This window comes from Lutjanus erythropterus, chromosome 13 (assembly GCF_056507025.1).
Source record: "Lutjanus erythropterus isolate fLutEry1 chromosome 13, fLutEry1.hap2, whole genome shotgun sequence".
NCBI classification, from domain to species: domain Eukaryota; kingdom Metazoa; phylum Chordata; class Actinopteri; order Lutjaniformes; family Lutjanidae; genus Lutjanus; species Lutjanus erythropterus.
In genome coordinates this window covers 19,840,287-19,856,656 of record NC_139329.1, presented here as the reverse complement: position 1 = coordinate 19,856,656, position 16,370 = coordinate 19,840,287, and the positions used below count along the sequence as shown (strand labels likewise).

Sequence of the window (16,370 nt, the reverse complement as noted above, 5' to 3'; positions counted from 1 at the left end):
AAAATGTGGTAAAATTGTAACAGGCTGCTCATTTAAAAATATAACCGAGTACTAGTTACAACAAAAAAGTAATTTAAGTATGTTGCAGAGTAATACGTTACCCCAACACTAATAATGCCTGTGTCAGGTAAGGAAAGTATTTAAATTTCAGCAAAATAGAAAAAAAAATCACCCTAGAATGAAAATATGTGAAGCTAGAATCCAAACAGTCCAGACAAACCTGTGATGTCATTTTGTTACAATTGTATACTTGTTAATTTGTGTCCAATAGATTTTGTGTTGATTTTGTCGATAGATAATCTTCCTAATTACGGTCACAGTATTGCTCAGAAGCAGTATCCTAAGGAAAATCAAATCTCTTTAGTGTCAAATAATGTCACAGGTTATTTTTTTTTCACATGCAACAGTAAAAAATGGGCCAGGCTGAAAGGCTTATGAACATATTTGTATTCAGCCATTATTACTACTACTAAGATTTTTATTGCTTTTTCTTAAAATGCAGTCCTAGTCATATGATGTGGCCCTTTGGGGGTCCAGCACCAAGGATTTTTCATAGGATAAAGTCTTTGACGTCGTTTTGACTGAATTAAACATGACGCTGTGTGTGTTGAAGCGACTCTTGCTTCTCTGATTTCACAAATTCTTTGTCAAGCTTCATCACTGTTGCTTTGGGACTCATATTCTGAATAATCTGCTACTGATTTGTCCATCTCCAATTTTCATGTCCAGTGCTGGAGAAAAAAGCATCTCCTGGTGTAGGTGCCACCTGAAAATAAAACTGTGTAAATGTTCTCTAAAATCAGATTTTAATATTTTTGTAACATAAAATTTATGAAACCTACTGCTCATGTTGCCTGTGCAATCGATTCCTGATGTTTTGACTCACTTTGTCAGAGAATTAGTGGTACTCTAATCTGTTTGTGTGATCAGTTTTGTTATATTTGTGTCTAAAACTTGAATGTACATACTTGTATGCTTTTGCTTTCTGACTAGCAGCATGCAGACCCACTTTTTATTGCCATGAATCTGTATGCTCGCCTGGTAAGTCTTGCACAATAAACTCAAACAAAGTTGTATATGTTTGATCGTTGTCTTTGATAAAAGCTGAGGACATATTTTTTTAAATACACAGGAAGAAGGATGAAATTGATATACTTTAGGTCCACTGCACTACCACACTATAGAAATACCCATGAGTAAAAGTCCTACATTGAAAATGTTACTAAAGTAATATTACCTTTTATTACCATGCATTACTATAAAAGAAGATTGCAATGATAATTTTCATAATGCATATTTAATATACAAATTTTCTTAAGTCATAGACAATTGATTCTTAGAAATCAGGAAAATGGCAAGAAATGCTGCCACTGTCCTAAGTGACACCTTCATAATCCTGCTGGATCCATGAAATGTGCATAGAAAATAACTTGAAGGATAATAATAATTAAAGATTTTCTGTCAATCAACTACTCATTTACTCAACTAATCATTTCAGCTGTACTTGCATATACTGTTTGTTGGGTAGTTAACTTTCATTGCATCAGCTTGAAAAAAAAGTCCAGATGTCCCTCTGAACTGTCATGGAGTAGAAGTAGAAGAAGCGTGAAAAGCCACTGCTGTTCACTGCCAAGTTTAAACTATGCAATGAAACTCTTACACCAAGATACTCTGTTTTACAGTGGTTAGGTTGTTGCAAGAATGATTTTCATTATTGATTAATCTGTTTTTTGTTTTACAGTAAATAGTCAATGACCTTATGTGTTTCAGCCATTAGCTCAAACTTTCATTTTGTAGATGTTAAAGAACTGCTGGAAATATTAAGTAATTTTAATTTTAATTTTTGTCTTTCATCGTGAGAGAAGCAACAAAAATCTACTCAAAACCAAATCATAGCAAATGTTTCATCCGATACCACGTGAATGCAGCATAACGTTTAAATGCACTGCAGCAACATCTTGTGGCCGTTCGAGGGAATTTATTATGACCGCTCATACCGTCAAGCGCCCACAGCTGTATCAGCAATGTCTAGAAGGGAACCGCAAACACGCTAAAGATCTCACGAGAGTGATCATTTTAACCCAAACCATGATCTTTCCCTGACCATAACCAAGTCTTTTTGTTCCTAACGTACCACTGTTTTAATCACAGCGTTGTCACATCATAAAAAAACTATTAGTTTGCACGGCGTGGTCAATAAAGAAACAACACGTGCTAATCTCGCGAGACTTTACTAAATCTAGGGTTCTCTTCTAGACATGACCCCGCTACGTGTCCCCCGGCTACGTTAAATCCCGCTCCCTGCTTTCCGTCCTGCTCCAGGAACAGGCGGCAGCGCCTCGGTGGTGAACGCAGCGGCTGTCCCGTCCAGCTCTAGCCCAAACATGGGGGAAATCATCCTGCCACGGCGCATGTTCCTCTGGAGCATGGCGGTCATTTATCTGACTGCTTTTGTTTCCCTCTATGTGCAGATTCCAGGTGAGACTCACAAGTTTGCTGCCCGTGTGGAAGCTAGCTTTCTTAACTCACTAACTGCTGCTGTTGCTGCTAGGTGAAGCGTCATGTATTAGCCTGTTAGCTGTGAACTTGGCGCCCCGTCTTTTTTGTGCTTTTCATGCTGTCATATGTGATGAAAAACTGCCTGGAAGTTTCTCTATGGATCCCCTTGCCCCTGTCTGGCTTTACAAGCTAACAGCTGCTGAGAGGGAAAGACCCAAAACATAACACTGATGTGTTGTACTTGAACAGCCACAAAACCTCTGATTTTTATCAGCTAGGGACGCTTTATTTTAGTAGCCCAGCAGAAGTGCAGAAGACGTCGCCCTCCACGCCCATGTGTTAAAGGAAATGTGACAATTTTCCACTGCATGTTTTTCCCACAATGCTTCATTCATTTAAAGCCAGTACATTGAGGCATTTGCAACTTTACAAACTTGGAATCTGCAACTTCTAATTCATGGATTCATTGTGTGGTCACTTAAATGAAACACAGATCACATTAAACTATGCAGCGTACTTTAGTGCACACACTTTGAAATACATAACATTTAAAATGTATGTCTGAAATTTTATATTTGGTGTAAAGCTTCCTAAATGAACAGTTCACCCCAACCTCCAAACTACTCCTTTTTCCTCTTACCTGTAGAGCTAGGCCAAGATTTGATAAAAGTAATGTGGTAAGAGTCCGGATCTGACCTGTAAAGTTAGGAATGTAAACATGTAAAAGAATGCACCTTTTTTTTAAATTATTTATTTATTTATTACTAATTTTTATTAATTTTAAGATAAGAAAAGAAACATTATTTACAACAGTATAAAAAAATACACATTTTAATCTTAGGTTAGCGGTAGCTTGTTGTTTTTATAAACAAAATGTTGCATTTAACATCTTTTTTCAATCAGTTTGTTTGACTCCTGAATTCTCTCTGCTTAAGCAGCCTGAGTTAAAACTGTTTAAAATAAGTGTGATGTAATGAACGGGTTCATTAGTCTACTATTAAAATGATGATCTTCTAATAAACAATGTAAACATCCATAAACTTTGAATGTAGGTTATTTAAATAAACTCATAATTATATACTTTTTTCATATTTTCTGAATGAAGGGTTGGATTTGGTTCATGGGCAGCCAATTCGATTAAAACGTTCCTCTTTTGGGGTGGACTGCCCCTTTAAAACTTTGACACCTTACTATAACACTTAATTTTGATAGACATTGTTGCATCCTGTGTTTATATCTGTTTGTAGGTCTGTATGGTAATGATGGGCTGCTGCCTGCTCGTTGGCAGCTGCGATACAGCGGTATGTCTCTCGGGGAACAGCTGCTGTCGTCTCCCACCCTGCTGTGGCTGGGACCTCGGCTCGGGTTGGACACACACACCGCCATGGAGCTGCTGTGCCTCATAGGAGTTGTGCTGAGCCTTGCCGCCACTGTGGTGGAGGCTCTGCGCGACAGCGTGGTGTTTTTCTGCCTCTGGGCTTTGTACCTGTCCATGTACCAGGTGAGTTTGCAGTATTGATGCTACCCGGTTTTCTTTCACAGGTAGCTGCTGTGGCGTCTCTGAACATTTTTGTCTCTTGTTTCAGGTGGGCCAGGTATTTCTCTACTTCCAGTGGTGAGTGATCATTTCGTAGATTTATATTTTATTTTTGTAATTACCACAATAGTGCTATAAAAAGCAGCTAGTTAAAGGTCCCAAGATAGTTTTGTCAGTTTGCTGATAGGTTTATGTCATCCTCAGTCCACTGTTTGTAACATGGTACTAATATTTGTCTCTGCTGCTGTGCAACACTCTATACTTCACTATCACAAGCCTCGTTCCCTGTTCTACTTTTTCTGTCCATTAAATTGTTTTCTGTTGCTTTTTTCTTTTTAAATTTATTGCTGTCCAGGGATAACTTGCTTCTGGAGACGGGGTTCCTCTGTATCCTTGTTGCTCCGCTGACATTAATTAGGGGGTCGCGGGGGGTCAGAGAGCATGATCGTGTGACCTTCTGGTTGACCCGCTGGTTGCTCTTCAGGCTCATGTTTGCCTCCGGTGTGGTGAAACTCACGTCACGTTGTCCTACATGGTGGGGCCTAACTGGTGTGTACAAGTACAAGTGTGTTTTTGTATCCTTTTAGTCAGGCTGCACACTACACAGGGAGTCTGCGGTGTCTTAAAAGGTCTAAGATCCAATAATCTGAATTTTTGGCCTTTAAATGTCTTAAAGATTATTTTGAAAGGTCTTAAAACTTGATTGGATTGATGAAGTTAATGTTAATTTTATAAAGTTGCGTTATTCAGTCTCACTTTTAGATGTGTTTTTGGTATGAATTTGTCTTGAGCATACAATAGCTAAACATCAGTCATATTAAAGCAATTAAGACAGGTGAGCTATTTCAAACTGTCTCCCCTGATTCAGACATTGCGAAAAAGCTTTGTATTTTTTGCCAGTATGAATATGAATTAAGCCTTAAACTGCATTTATAATGGCCTTCAAAAGATCTTACATTTATTTTGTTAATATCTGTAGAAACCCTGACTCCAAAACAGTCTTAGTCACACAAGAGATTTCACTAGTTTCTAAGAATAAGGACGCAAATTAGCTTAAATACATGTAAAAGCAAGATGAACTGATGTGTGTGTGTGTGTGTGTGTGTGTATGTTTAGGCAGTACATCTGTGAAGAAAGGACATCAGTATAATTTGAAAACTGAAATGACATCAGTGGACACGATTTAAACTATTTTGTGTTTCCTTTTGTTTGTAACTAAAACGTGTTTTTCCTTTTTATTTGACTCTTTTTTTTCACTGTGTGTTGAACAGCTCTGACGTATCATTATGAGACTCAGTGTATCCCCACCCCACTGGCCTGGTTTGCCCACCAGTTGCCAGTGTGGTGGCAGAAGCTGAGTGTGATGGGGACCTTCGTCATAGAGATCGCTGTACCCCCGCTTTTCTTCAGCCCGCTGCGCAGACTCCGACTTGGGTCTTTTTACTTGCAGGTTGGTAATGCTATGCTTACTTTGGTAATGCTTAGATGGCCAGTCGCAGTGCTAAACTTCCCCACAAACTAATGAACAATAATCCTCAAGCAGCACAAGGAAGTATTGGTTAACTCTGGGTTTATTTCTTGTGCAGGTGCTGCTTCAAGTGCTCATCATTTTGACCGGCAACTATAATTTCTTCAACCTGCTAACGTTGGCCCTCTGTCTGTCACTTCTGGATGACCAGCATGTACACTTCTGGCTACGCAAGGCAGACAGGATCAGCAACAATGGTATGATAAACATAACAGCGGTGTATATACATATATGGGTGACATAAATTCAGGTGTAGAAAAATAATGAAAATCTGTAGCACTCCTCCCAGTTCTTAAAGTTTAGGATTTCAATAATAAATAATTTTTGCACAGCTCAGGCTCAATGCTGTTTCACAGACAACATTTTTTATCATTTACTGTCATCAGTGTAAATGAGCATATTAAACGCACTTATTTGAAAGTTTTCCATTTTTAAACTAGTAAACTGATGATGTGAATCTGGTCAACAAAAGGACACATATTGAAAGGAGGTTGGAAAGATTCCCCATGAAGCTCAAGTTACTTGAGTTAACTAAAACTCATGTGGTGCCACTGTGGCTGGTCTATGAGCACCTCTGACTTACTAATATAACAGATTGTATTGTAAAAATGTTGATTTCTCTCTCTCTCTCTCTCTCTCTGTTCTGGTTAGACTCCAGGCTCTGGTCATGGCTGTGTTACCTGCTGGAACTGGCAGTCTGGGCTCTCATAATCTTTGGAACCATTGTGTTCTTTGACCTGCAGCTGGATACAGCGAAGAACGCAGTCTCTTCCAGGATAGGTGTGTTTGTTTGTGTACATGTATGTGAATTAGAAACAATGGAATTTTGTAGTAGCTTTTTATTTTTATTTTTATTTTTTTTGTCTTTTTAGCATTCACATACTACCAGTTTAACCAGTTTCTGAAGACTGTCACTATCCCCTGTGTCTGGATTGGTGTCCTCTCTCTCACCTGGGAGATGGTCACGTCCATGTTCAGGTAGGACTCTCCCACTGTGTCTTTGATTATGTGATTCTGAGCTGCATGTTAGTGAGGAACCCTCTCATAGAAAATGTGTTCATGTACAACAACAGCATATGTAATGTGTTTTTCTTTTTTCTAGGTGTGCATGTGTCTCTGGTTTCTTGAAAAGGTTTTGTGGAACTGTCCAGTGGACTCTGTTTGCTGCTGCTGCTGCTGCCATGTTCACTGTTAGTCTGGTGGGTGTTCTTTGAAACACAGTAATGATTGAGCTTCATATTATAAAGCTTAAATGTTTTAATTGAACAGCAATATTTCATCAAACATGGCTGCTATCACCCCTTTATCTATTTCAGTGATTTCTCTTTCATGTTGCCACAGTTTCACTCTAATGATGTTCTTCTGTTCCAGGTGCCGTTCACCTACATAGAGTATGACTCTAATGCCAGATTGTGGCCGGGAGTGCGTCGGGCCTACGAGGTGGTGGATCGCTTCCAGGTCGTCAACTCATACGGCCTGTTCAGAAGGATGACCGGGGTTGGTGGGCGGCCAGAGGTCGTCATTGAGGGAAGCCACGATGGAGTGTCCTGGACGGTGAGAGAAAAAAGTATCAGGGTTTAAACAACGTCTAAATGTATCTGTTAACGACTGCCCTGCTAATATTATCATAAATTGATCCTAGTTTGCACAATCTTTAACTGTACAATGATACCACGGAGGCAGCATCAAACAATTGCCCTGCATCGCTGTTAGCAAGGTATTCATGTCAGTGGCTTTCCTTTTTTTTTTTTTTTCTTCTTTCAGGAGATTGAGTTTATGTATAAGCCAGGCAACCTGAGTGCACCTCCTCCTCTTGTGACCCCTCATCAGCCCAGGTTGGACTGGCAGATGTGGTTTGCTGCCCTTGGTGTTCATACACAGGCTCCATGGTTCACCAGCCTCATGCACAGACTGCTGCAGGGAAAAAGAGATGGTACGCAAGGATTTTTGTAGTTCTCCTTTTGTTAAACTGTTTTCATTCTGTCTTCCTCAAAGATAATTCAGCACTGAATTAAATGGGGAAGGAAGCGACCAGTGTGCTGCTTTTGATGGTTTAAAACTTTCAAGGATACTGTACTTCTTACCAAACAATAATATTGATGTCAGATGATGTTTTCTTTTATATGAAGAACAATATAACATACAAACAATCAGGTAAATTATAACAGCACACATCAAATTTAAATGCTAAATACATATAAAGAATGTAAGATGGAAAAACAAGGGTACATGAGATCGAATATATTCAGACGGGTATCAGGGAAAATTATTTCATAGTCTTCCACAAACTTATTGTTCTTTTTGTCGTCTACTAATGTGAATGACTCAAATAGAGAATTTAGTTTTCTAAGTAAAGGTGCAATCTGAGTAAGTTATCTGGAAAATTACTGTTTGTGAATGTGAAAATTGTCTTTGGTGCCTCCTAGTGGAGCAATCGTGAAGTGTTGCAGACACCAATGTACACGTTGCTGTGCTACCTTTACTTTGAAATCCAACATTAATTATTGTTTCAAAATATACCAATTACATTTTTCAGTATCTCTGACAGGGTGTTACACCTTGTGACCAGGATCCAGTTACTTAAAGGTTTCAACCCATACAGCACATTGCAGAAAATGTTCTTCACCTTAAATGATTCAGTGTTTGATAACCACAGAAAAGAATGCAGTGTTCTTGTTTGTTTGTTTTTTAAGAACAGGCAGATCTGAAAGTGTTGCTTTGTACTCTGCAGTGATAGAGTTGATCCAGACAGATGTATCTCAGTATCCATTCCACAAGGAGCCTCCTGCCTTCCTCCGAGCTCACCGCTACAGATACTGGTTCACTGAATCAAAGGTTGACGGGTCAGTGCTCACTTTCTCCCTCTGTCTCAGTAAACTGAATAAATCTGATATTGCATGAGTTTGAGGTAAGCTGTATTTACTGAAAATGACACTCTGCAATACAATTCAGAGTCAGTAAACGAGTGCTCACATGATTTATTAGAATTCTCAGCTGTTTTTTTTAAATTAAATTGAGTTTAGGTATGCATGCTGGCATATTGTCTTATTTTTTTATGTGCAAACGTCCTCAAAACCTCCTTGGATAAAAGAAATATTAAAAGTATATTAAGTGAATGACATACAGGGTTGAACTGTATTGTACCAAGTTTATTGTTGCACACTGTCTGCAACTTTCCTGCATGTTTTGATTTTGGCCTGTTCAAATTAGAAAAAAACTTTTTTAAAACATCAGTCGCCTTTATTAAAAACCTCACATGCACACAAACAGGATATTTACTGTTAGACTCTTCTTTGTTGGCAGTTCGTACCCACAGCGTTGGTGGAGGAGGGTCTACGATGAGGAGTTCTATCCCACAGTGCACCTGGGCAACACCTTCCTGGAGAGCATGCTCAACCAGTATGGGCTCAAGGTAAATTTATCTTAAAATGAGATAGAAAATGTCTTTTTTTAAAGGTATTTAGTAAGACAAGATATAACAGGTGGGACTAGAATAGTAATATACTGGATAACATGACAGAATTAGCATGATGGGGTAAAACATGTCTTAAAAATGCTGTTAATCAATTTTACAATTTTGACAGGTCTTAGACTTTGAATTATGAAGTTAATGTCACTTTTATGAAGTTAGGGTCAGCCTCACTTTAAAATGTATTTGTATTGATCATGTAACAAATCAATGGATGGATGGATGGATAGATAGATGGATCATTTATTGTCCTTTGATAGAGGATATTTGTTTCCACAGCCTGTGCACATATAGAAACACTTACAAAACAAAACCAGTAACCACTAATGCAAACTTTGCATTTCACCAGTATGCACATGAAAAAGGTCTTAAATTGTATTCACAATAAATTTTACTTGTTGAAACCTGCAGAAACCCTTTTAGATGGCAAACCCTGTCACCCACTGACCCACTGAGAACAGTCCCCAGATTTAAAAGTCCTTTTGGACTTTTCCCCCTTCTGTATTTCCCTTTTGTCACAAAGATTTCATTAGAAACCGCAGAGCAATGTAATCTGATTAATATTAATCTTTATTTGTGTGTAGGACAAATCACCTCCACGTCGCATGCCCAACACCACTGTCGCCCAGGCAGTCAGGTGGGTGCGCTCTCAGGTCAGAGGTGTTCCTGTCCCCATGCTAATCTGGACCATCATTGCCTGCAGTGCCACCCTCTGTCTGCTTCAGGGATTGCAAAGCAAGAAAAAACCCATGACTGTGAACGATCACACAGAAAATGTACCTGACAGCTCTTCAGAGCGTCGTGAGAAGTCAGACGAACAGCAGGCAGCAGAGAAGGAGGTGGAGGAAGATGGAGAGAAGTGTGGAGAAGAGGAGAAAGACACTGTTGGGGAGGAGGAGGAGGAGGTGCAAGAAGAAGAAGAAGAGGAGGACGAGGAGGAGGAAGACGGGGAAAGAAAAAGATGAGTTTTGAAAAAGACGCAGGTAATCTCACAGTAGACTGTTTTCACCACCTGCCTTCATAAAATGTTACTGAAATGACCAAAGAAGCTGTTCTGTGTATATTTTGTATCTCCTGGTCAGACAATTATGGGGGGGGAAAAAGTTAATTTGCCTTCTCACACCTTCGCCTTCCTGCAGTATGATGTTCCTGTATCACTTGATTACATCAGAAATCACTCGCTCAGTTCAGCAGATGTTGCCAGGTGTTTTGCCAGATTTTTAAACCTCCCTCTGGTTGAAATCTGTTCAACAGATCAAATAATGTTTAAAGTAGAGAGAAATATAGAAATTAAAATATAAAACGGGTTCTTTTTTGCCTATCGAGAGAGTAAATGTGTGTCGTTCATGTTTCTCTTTGTCTCCTGTTTGTGGGGTGTGGTGTTGCACTTTTTATATTCATCACTGTGGTCTCTTTCTTTCTTGCTGTATGTACAGAACTAAAACACCTCTGCACCTTTTTCCTTTTTCACAAATTTGTCTTTTATATCGTGTTATAAATGAAGCATCACACAAATCAATGTAGTGCTTTTAAAATGTCTTTTATATCATTAAAATACAATAAAGTATAAATGCTTCTCTGGAAGTTTTTAATCAAATGTGTAACAATATGTGTTTGATAAATTGTCAGTATATGCAAGATGAGATAAACAGTTACTATGGTTATATTGTGAGTGGTTTTAAATTCAGTGATGAGTAATATGCATTCAGCTTTAGTGTTACTCTACAGCAGCAACACATCAAATCATTCTGTTATTCAGTAAGCTGATTTCTGACAACTTCACAACTTTTACCACTTCAGTATTCCTGGACAGTACTTGTCGATCAGAGACTGGTAGTACACCTTCAGCTTCTTGATGTCGGGCAGGTCAGTGGTCTTTGTGTACAGGTCAAATTTGCTGTGGAAATGATGGAACATGGAGCTGTAGGTCAAAACGGTGAGAAGGATGATTATGCATCTGTGATGAGGGAGGAAGATACTCACTTGAACTCCTGGACCCAGGGCAGCATGCGCAGGTCTTTGTCATTGCACAGATGCATGTAGTCTCCATGAGAGTGCCAGGGGTAGAATGAATGGAAACGGATCATGTACAAGCCCTGACGAGAGACGAAAAGTCAGCCAGAACAGCCTGTAAACACTGCAGGTGAGGAAAGAAAATTCATACACCTTTTTTTATTCTGTCTATTTCTGATGTAATGATACCAAAAACCAATTGGCATGACTTGTCTTTGGCAATGAATGTTTGGATTATGTATGAAACAAAAACAGTGCAGCAGTCAATAGCGGTCCTTCATATAAAATAATAAAATAACTGTCTTTAACTCCTGGTTATGTGTGAAGTTGATTTCCCAAAACAAAACTTTTAACAATCATTTAATGTCATAATTGACCCACCTCCTCTGGGATTGAGCAGTTGTTGAACTTCATAACCCTGTAGAGATACTCTGAAGACAATGTGACAATGCAGTGAGTTCAGGCACAGTATCGCTGATAAACAGGCACTTTTCGTTCTTTAAAAGTTATAGTGGGTGTTTGTGTATGTGTTTTGTTATGGAGTATTAGAGTTATGTGGCTCATTGTCTCGTACCATCATGGCCCCAAGACATGAGGACATTGTCGAGCCCACAGTTTGGTTCATAGATCCCGTCTTCAGTACTAAAAAGATTAAAAAAAGTGTTATTTAACTGGACAACATCCCATTACAATAACTAGTCTATACAGTAGGTTGTATGAGGTATTGTTGTCCTGAAATAAACAAGGATGGTATTGTATTTTGTTCCATTTTGGGCTGATAAAGGTAATATCATAGGAAATGATAATTTATTACATCATTATTTCATTAATGAAACTGAAAACATTAGATTATGGTGTGATATTTGCAGGGATCTGTACTAAACGAAGATCTTTTCTTAAGTCTGTTGAATATGATGTGCAGAACAGGACATCTCTGCAATACAGCAATATTTAATTTAAAATGGCATATGGACACACATTTCAGTTTTAACAAATATTGCAGAGGCCGTGTTGCGATTTTAATGAAGTATTCAGCCCTAGTTCCATTAAATTAAAACATGGATTATCGTTTATAGATATCGCAACAATAATTAATTAGTTTATTTACACTGCAGCTAACAAAATCCTAGCACACAAAAAGTGTTCCAAAAGCATGGAAAACTTTAAATACATTTCCTAAAAGGTTAGGGGTAGGAGTTTTGTTTTTTATCTGGAATTTAAGTCAAACTAATAAAGTAATCAGAATACATGGTGTCTATCTGTGTAAATCCTTATCCTTCATATATAAAGTCCCTCTCTGCTCTGAATTATGTTTTTCTTCTTGTTCTTTCAGTTGAATGTTTGACATTTGATACTAAAGACATTTCACATTCATCTGCTGAACCTCTGAAGCCCACAAACATGATTTGTGACATCACAAATAGTTTGGAAGTCAATCCTGGTCCAGTTTGCAAGTGTGATGTTGAAACTTGAAGCCATCAGTGCACATACACTTAGGTAGGATTATATGTGTTTTTAAGGATTTTAATGTGGAAACTGCACCTTTTTTTTTTTCAGACACACATTATTATTGAAAGCAGATTATTTGTACATGTCATGTCAACCAGATCTTAAATTCACAGACATTGAAAATGTGACATGAAAATACTAACTTGTAGCTGGGATTTTTGTCATCTGGGTTATCCAAGAAGGTACTGTCTCTGAACACAATGGAGTTTTGAAACTTGCAGCCAACAGGGAAGGTGTCGCCTACGACAGCCCACTGCAGAGCACATATGTAGACTGCTGTTAGAATTACTCACTCTAAGTAGCCATGCAGTAAGCAGGACACTGTGGTTAGCAGGTCATTATGGCAAAATAAGACCCCTCCACTTCACAGTGTGCTCATGTGTCACCCTGTCTGTGTTTATTTTGCCATAATGACCTGCTCACTGTACATTATCCCATGCTTAGATTTCTTAATGCAGTATATATTCTATAAAAATTAAAAATGTCAGGGATTGTTTTCATAATAATAGGAAGGTAATCCAAAAAAGACAAAACGGATCAAAGAGGCGTCAGAGTATTGAGAGGACAAAAGCGTGACATTAAGTTAGTAAACTGAACCTTTATTCTTCATTGAGGTTGTTCAGGCACCCTGATGGAACTGTTATACCAGATGCCCCTGTCTCCTACCTGGGGTTCACCCCAAAGAGCCATTATCTTCCCAACATCATGGATCAGACCCACCAACTGGAACCAGTCTGCAGAGGAACAGTAAATATAGATATTTATCAGACTTGTTTGTGTGGCTGTACACAGTGTGTTTGTCTGTCACGGTACCTTTGTCTGGGTGTGCTTGGCGAATGCCCTCAGCAGTCTGGAAGGCATGGAAGGAGTTGGGGAAATCCACATCAGGATCAGACTCGTCCACCAGCTGGTCTAGAGACATGATGGCGTCCATCATCCCCATCTGAGTGTGTCTGCAGCTGGTCCACACGGCATGCTGCAGGAAGGTAAGAGTTCCAGCATTAGTGGGGAGGTTTTCTTTCACTATTGTACCAAGAAAGTCTCTACTTTTGTTTTTACTTTTAGGGATAAAGGTTTGTCTCCGATTAATTTAAACAGAAACCTTTTGCTTCATTTAAATTAAGCCCATCTGCTGTGTATTTTTGTGCAAGTGACCAGATGCATCCAGGGAACAGAAATAGTTGTTACATGAAACTCATTGAATGTTAACAATATTGTTTTTCATTTTGCAATGGTCTGAATACAGCCCTAGAGAAGGTGACCATGGCTGCGTCACATATACAAAAACAGGAAACCTCTGTAACCTTTGGGAGAGGTTAGACAAGTTTAATTAAACAGCATATAGTCCAGACTGTTGGTGTTTGTCTTTCACTTCTGAGGGCTGGGTGACATTTGTTTGTTCAGTCTGACAGGATTGCAAAAAAGGAAATTCATGAAATGCAAAGTAAATCTACTGCAGCTAATTCACTGATATTTGACACATAGACAGAAATATTTTGTTGCAGCGTCACATGTAATTTAAAAGTGGAAGTGTTTTTACCTCAGATTTTTGGTGACATGCTGAACTTCTGTGCAGGTGCTCCTGATTTACTCACCTTTTGTTTTACAAAGTCCAGCGTCTGGTTAGTGTGCATCAGCTTGTATGTGTTGAACACACGGCTGATTAGGCTTCCACTCTGAAACACACACACACACACACAGGCATGCAAAACGATAACAGATTTACAACATCCCAAACTGTTATATAAAAATGATGGCAAACACACAAAACAAGTTCCTGTACCAGACAAAAGAACTGGTGTTTAGCAATTTCTCTGCATTACTTTCAAAAACTAGTGAGCACACTTGTTTTAACAACGTGCAGTGTATTGCAAAATATAGTGGATAAATATAGGGACTGTATCATTAGGATTTTTTTCGAAAAACCAATACTCTTATTTTTATCACTCACCATAATTTCGTGCAATAAAGACATGACATGAAAAGATTATTATATTATTTTTCATTATATTGTATTTTATTACCTTTTTGCAAAATTAACATGTTAAATTGTTCTATGAGTTATTGCATTTAACTGCATTTTCATTAAATTTACAACCCACACTTTTGAATGTTTTGCCCTGTCAGCATTTTATGTAAGGTTACATTAATGCCAATTGCAGTATTATTTGTCCAGCAGTTTATCAATATTTCGGTGCTGACCAGTCAGGAACCGGTTGATATGTAACTGTAATAATGGTGTGTCCCCTCTAAATTAATGCAGCATTGAACAAGTGTCATCACCTGATGAAGAGCTTTCAAGCTTACCTCAAAGTTTCTGTAGTCTTCCTTCTCTTTAGCCTCATTCTTATCCAAATTTGGCCGATATGCCAGAGACGGGTCTGGACCCTGCATTTCAAATAACAGATGGTACAGAGAACATTTCCACATTTTACAAAGATAAATAACAACAACCAGTCTTTCAAAAGAAATTTACAAGTATTCAAAATAGATAAATAAGTAAAAATGATCAAATTGTAAGCATAGCCTCGGTGTGTGTTGAAACCACACGTACAAAGCTGATGACCCTCATGGCTGCAGAAGTCTGTGTTGTGGTGTGTTGGTCCTCTGAAGCTGACTGAACACGTCCGTGCCTGTATATATATCCTGCACTGTAGGTCTACATAACATGTGCACCGAAGTCCAGTCACTCTTTAACCAAACCTCATCTAATGGGGTACCCTGTGCTGAACCTTGGCCTTGTGTGTTTGTGTGTGTGTGTGTGTGTGTGTGTGTGTGTGTGTCCCTCCCAGGAAGAGTTTCTCAGTAATCAGCAGGTTACCTGTTTGGACCGATGCAGAATGACTCAGTAGTTCTTTCTTCCACAGTTATTTATTTTTAACCATATAATATATTTATTATTGGAAAAAGAACATTTACATTGATTTACAAGTCTATGTTTTCAAAACCTACACACACCAGACACACAAAAAGAAAATCACACACAAATAAAACTAAAATAAATAAGTTTTTTTTTAGCAATACAGTTTTATGTCTTGCTATTGAGTGCATTTCAAAACAGATATAACAGGTTCTGACTGGTGATTTATGAGCATCAAATGTCAGTTGGAACAAACAAGCACACACAGACGTCCACAGACTGGCTGGGACTGATTAAGGTGTTCTGCCAAATGTAAAGTTGCCCAAAGTGTTCAAATGTCAATGACCCAGATCTCATTATTTATTGACTCCGGTCAGTTGATGTTACGTGACGCCGTTATACTTATAAACCTTGAGACCTTAAAAATAGGGAGGATTTTGATACAAAAAAAAATTGTTTCCTGTGCTCTGATGACTTTTAAAGAATGAAAGTACTGAATATGTGAATGAGAGGAAATTCCTCATGATATCTGCTTTAACAGGCAGTGAAAGATTTAAATATGATGTGATATATTGGAGATTGCTCTAAGATTTGAGAGGTTTTTACTTTTGGCTGACAGCCCTTTAGAGAAGTCAGTGCGGCCCTTTTCTGCACATTCTCCCCTGGCTCTCTTCCCAATTTCCTGTCTGTTTAAAGCTGTTGTATTGATTAAAGGTCATTGCCTGTTTACATACATGCAGTAGCAGATATCTGTTTGTTTGTCCTTGTGAAAATTTAAGTTGAAAGTGTTTTCTAGCAAGTTGAAAAGTTTCCAAGTTTTCAACTGGTTTCACTTTTGTTGAACTCAGGTGTCTAGGGGTGGAAGAGGTTCGGGCCAAGGACAAAAAAGCTGTGTGGTACGCACATCTAAAAGGATCTGCAGACTGTACTGACAGCTACCAGAAAGTTGCAATTA

The 16,370-nt window shown here is 38.5% G+C and overlaps 2 protein-coding genes across 2 annotated transcripts; one reads left to right on the top strand and one right to left on the bottom strand.

Moving 5' to 3' along the window:
* Positions 1–2,299: 2,299 nt before the first annotated feature.
* lmf2a (lipase maturation factor 2a) lies at positions 2,300–10,630 on the top strand. The gene is made up of 14 exons (XM_084733901.1): positions 2,300–2,478; positions 3,747–4,000; positions 4,086–4,114; positions 4,392–4,585; positions 5,308–5,486; positions 5,623–5,761; positions 6,216–6,344; positions 6,437–6,542; positions 6,667–6,763; positions 6,936–7,118; positions 7,329–7,497; positions 8,296–8,407; positions 8,868–8,976; positions 9,618–10,630. Exons 1-14 carry the CDS (start codon positions 2,385–2,387, stop codon positions 9,996–9,998), a joined length of 2,175 nt encoding a protein of 724 aa, XP_084590027.1. The 5' UTR covers positions 2,300–2,384; the 3' UTR covers positions 9,999–10,630.
* Positions 10,395–15,228, bottom strand: miox (myo-inositol oxygenase). The gene is made up of 10 exons (XM_084733902.1): positions 15,110–15,228; positions 14,863–14,943; positions 14,151–14,231; positions 13,369–13,531; positions 13,222–13,289; positions 12,699–12,808; positions 11,621–11,688; positions 11,428–11,477; positions 11,017–11,129; positions 10,395–10,930 (listed from the first exon to the last, which is right to left on the bottom strand). The coding sequence occupies exons 1-10, from the start codon at positions 15,125–15,127 to the stop codon at positions 10,822–10,824; spliced, it is 861 nt and encodes a 286-aa protein (XP_084590028.1). The 5' UTR covers positions 15,128–15,228; the 3' UTR covers positions 10,395–10,821.
* Between the last annotated feature and the right edge of the window lie 1,142 nt (positions 15,229–16,370).

What these genes read in the sequence shown, in the direction of transcription:
- lmf2a (XM_084733901.1), top strand. Translation starts at nt 2,385, where the DNA reads ATGGGGGAAATCATCCTGCCACGGCGCATGTTCCTCTGGAGCATGGCG. An exon ending in GCTGCAGGGAAAAAGAGATG is followed by an intron (nt 7,498 to 8,295) that starts GTACGCAAGGAT and finishes TGTACTCTGCAG; the next exon opens with TGATAGAGTTGATCCAGACA. An exon ending in ACTGAATCAAAGGTTGACGG is followed by an intron (nt 8,408 to 8,867) that starts GTCAGTGCTCAC and finishes CTTTGTTGGCAG; the next exon opens with TTCGTACCCACAGCGTTGGT.
- miox (XM_084733902.1), bottom strand. An exon ending in AAGACTACAGAAACTTTGAG is followed by an intron (nt 14,232 to 14,862) that starts GTAAGCTTGAAA and finishes TGTGTGTTTCAG; the next exon opens with AGTGGAAGCCTAATCAGCCG. An exon ending in ACTGCTCAATCCCAGAGGAG is followed by an intron (nt 11,130 to 11,427) that starts GTGGGTCAATTA and finishes GTCTCTCGTCAG; the next exon opens with GGCTTGTACATGATCCGTTT.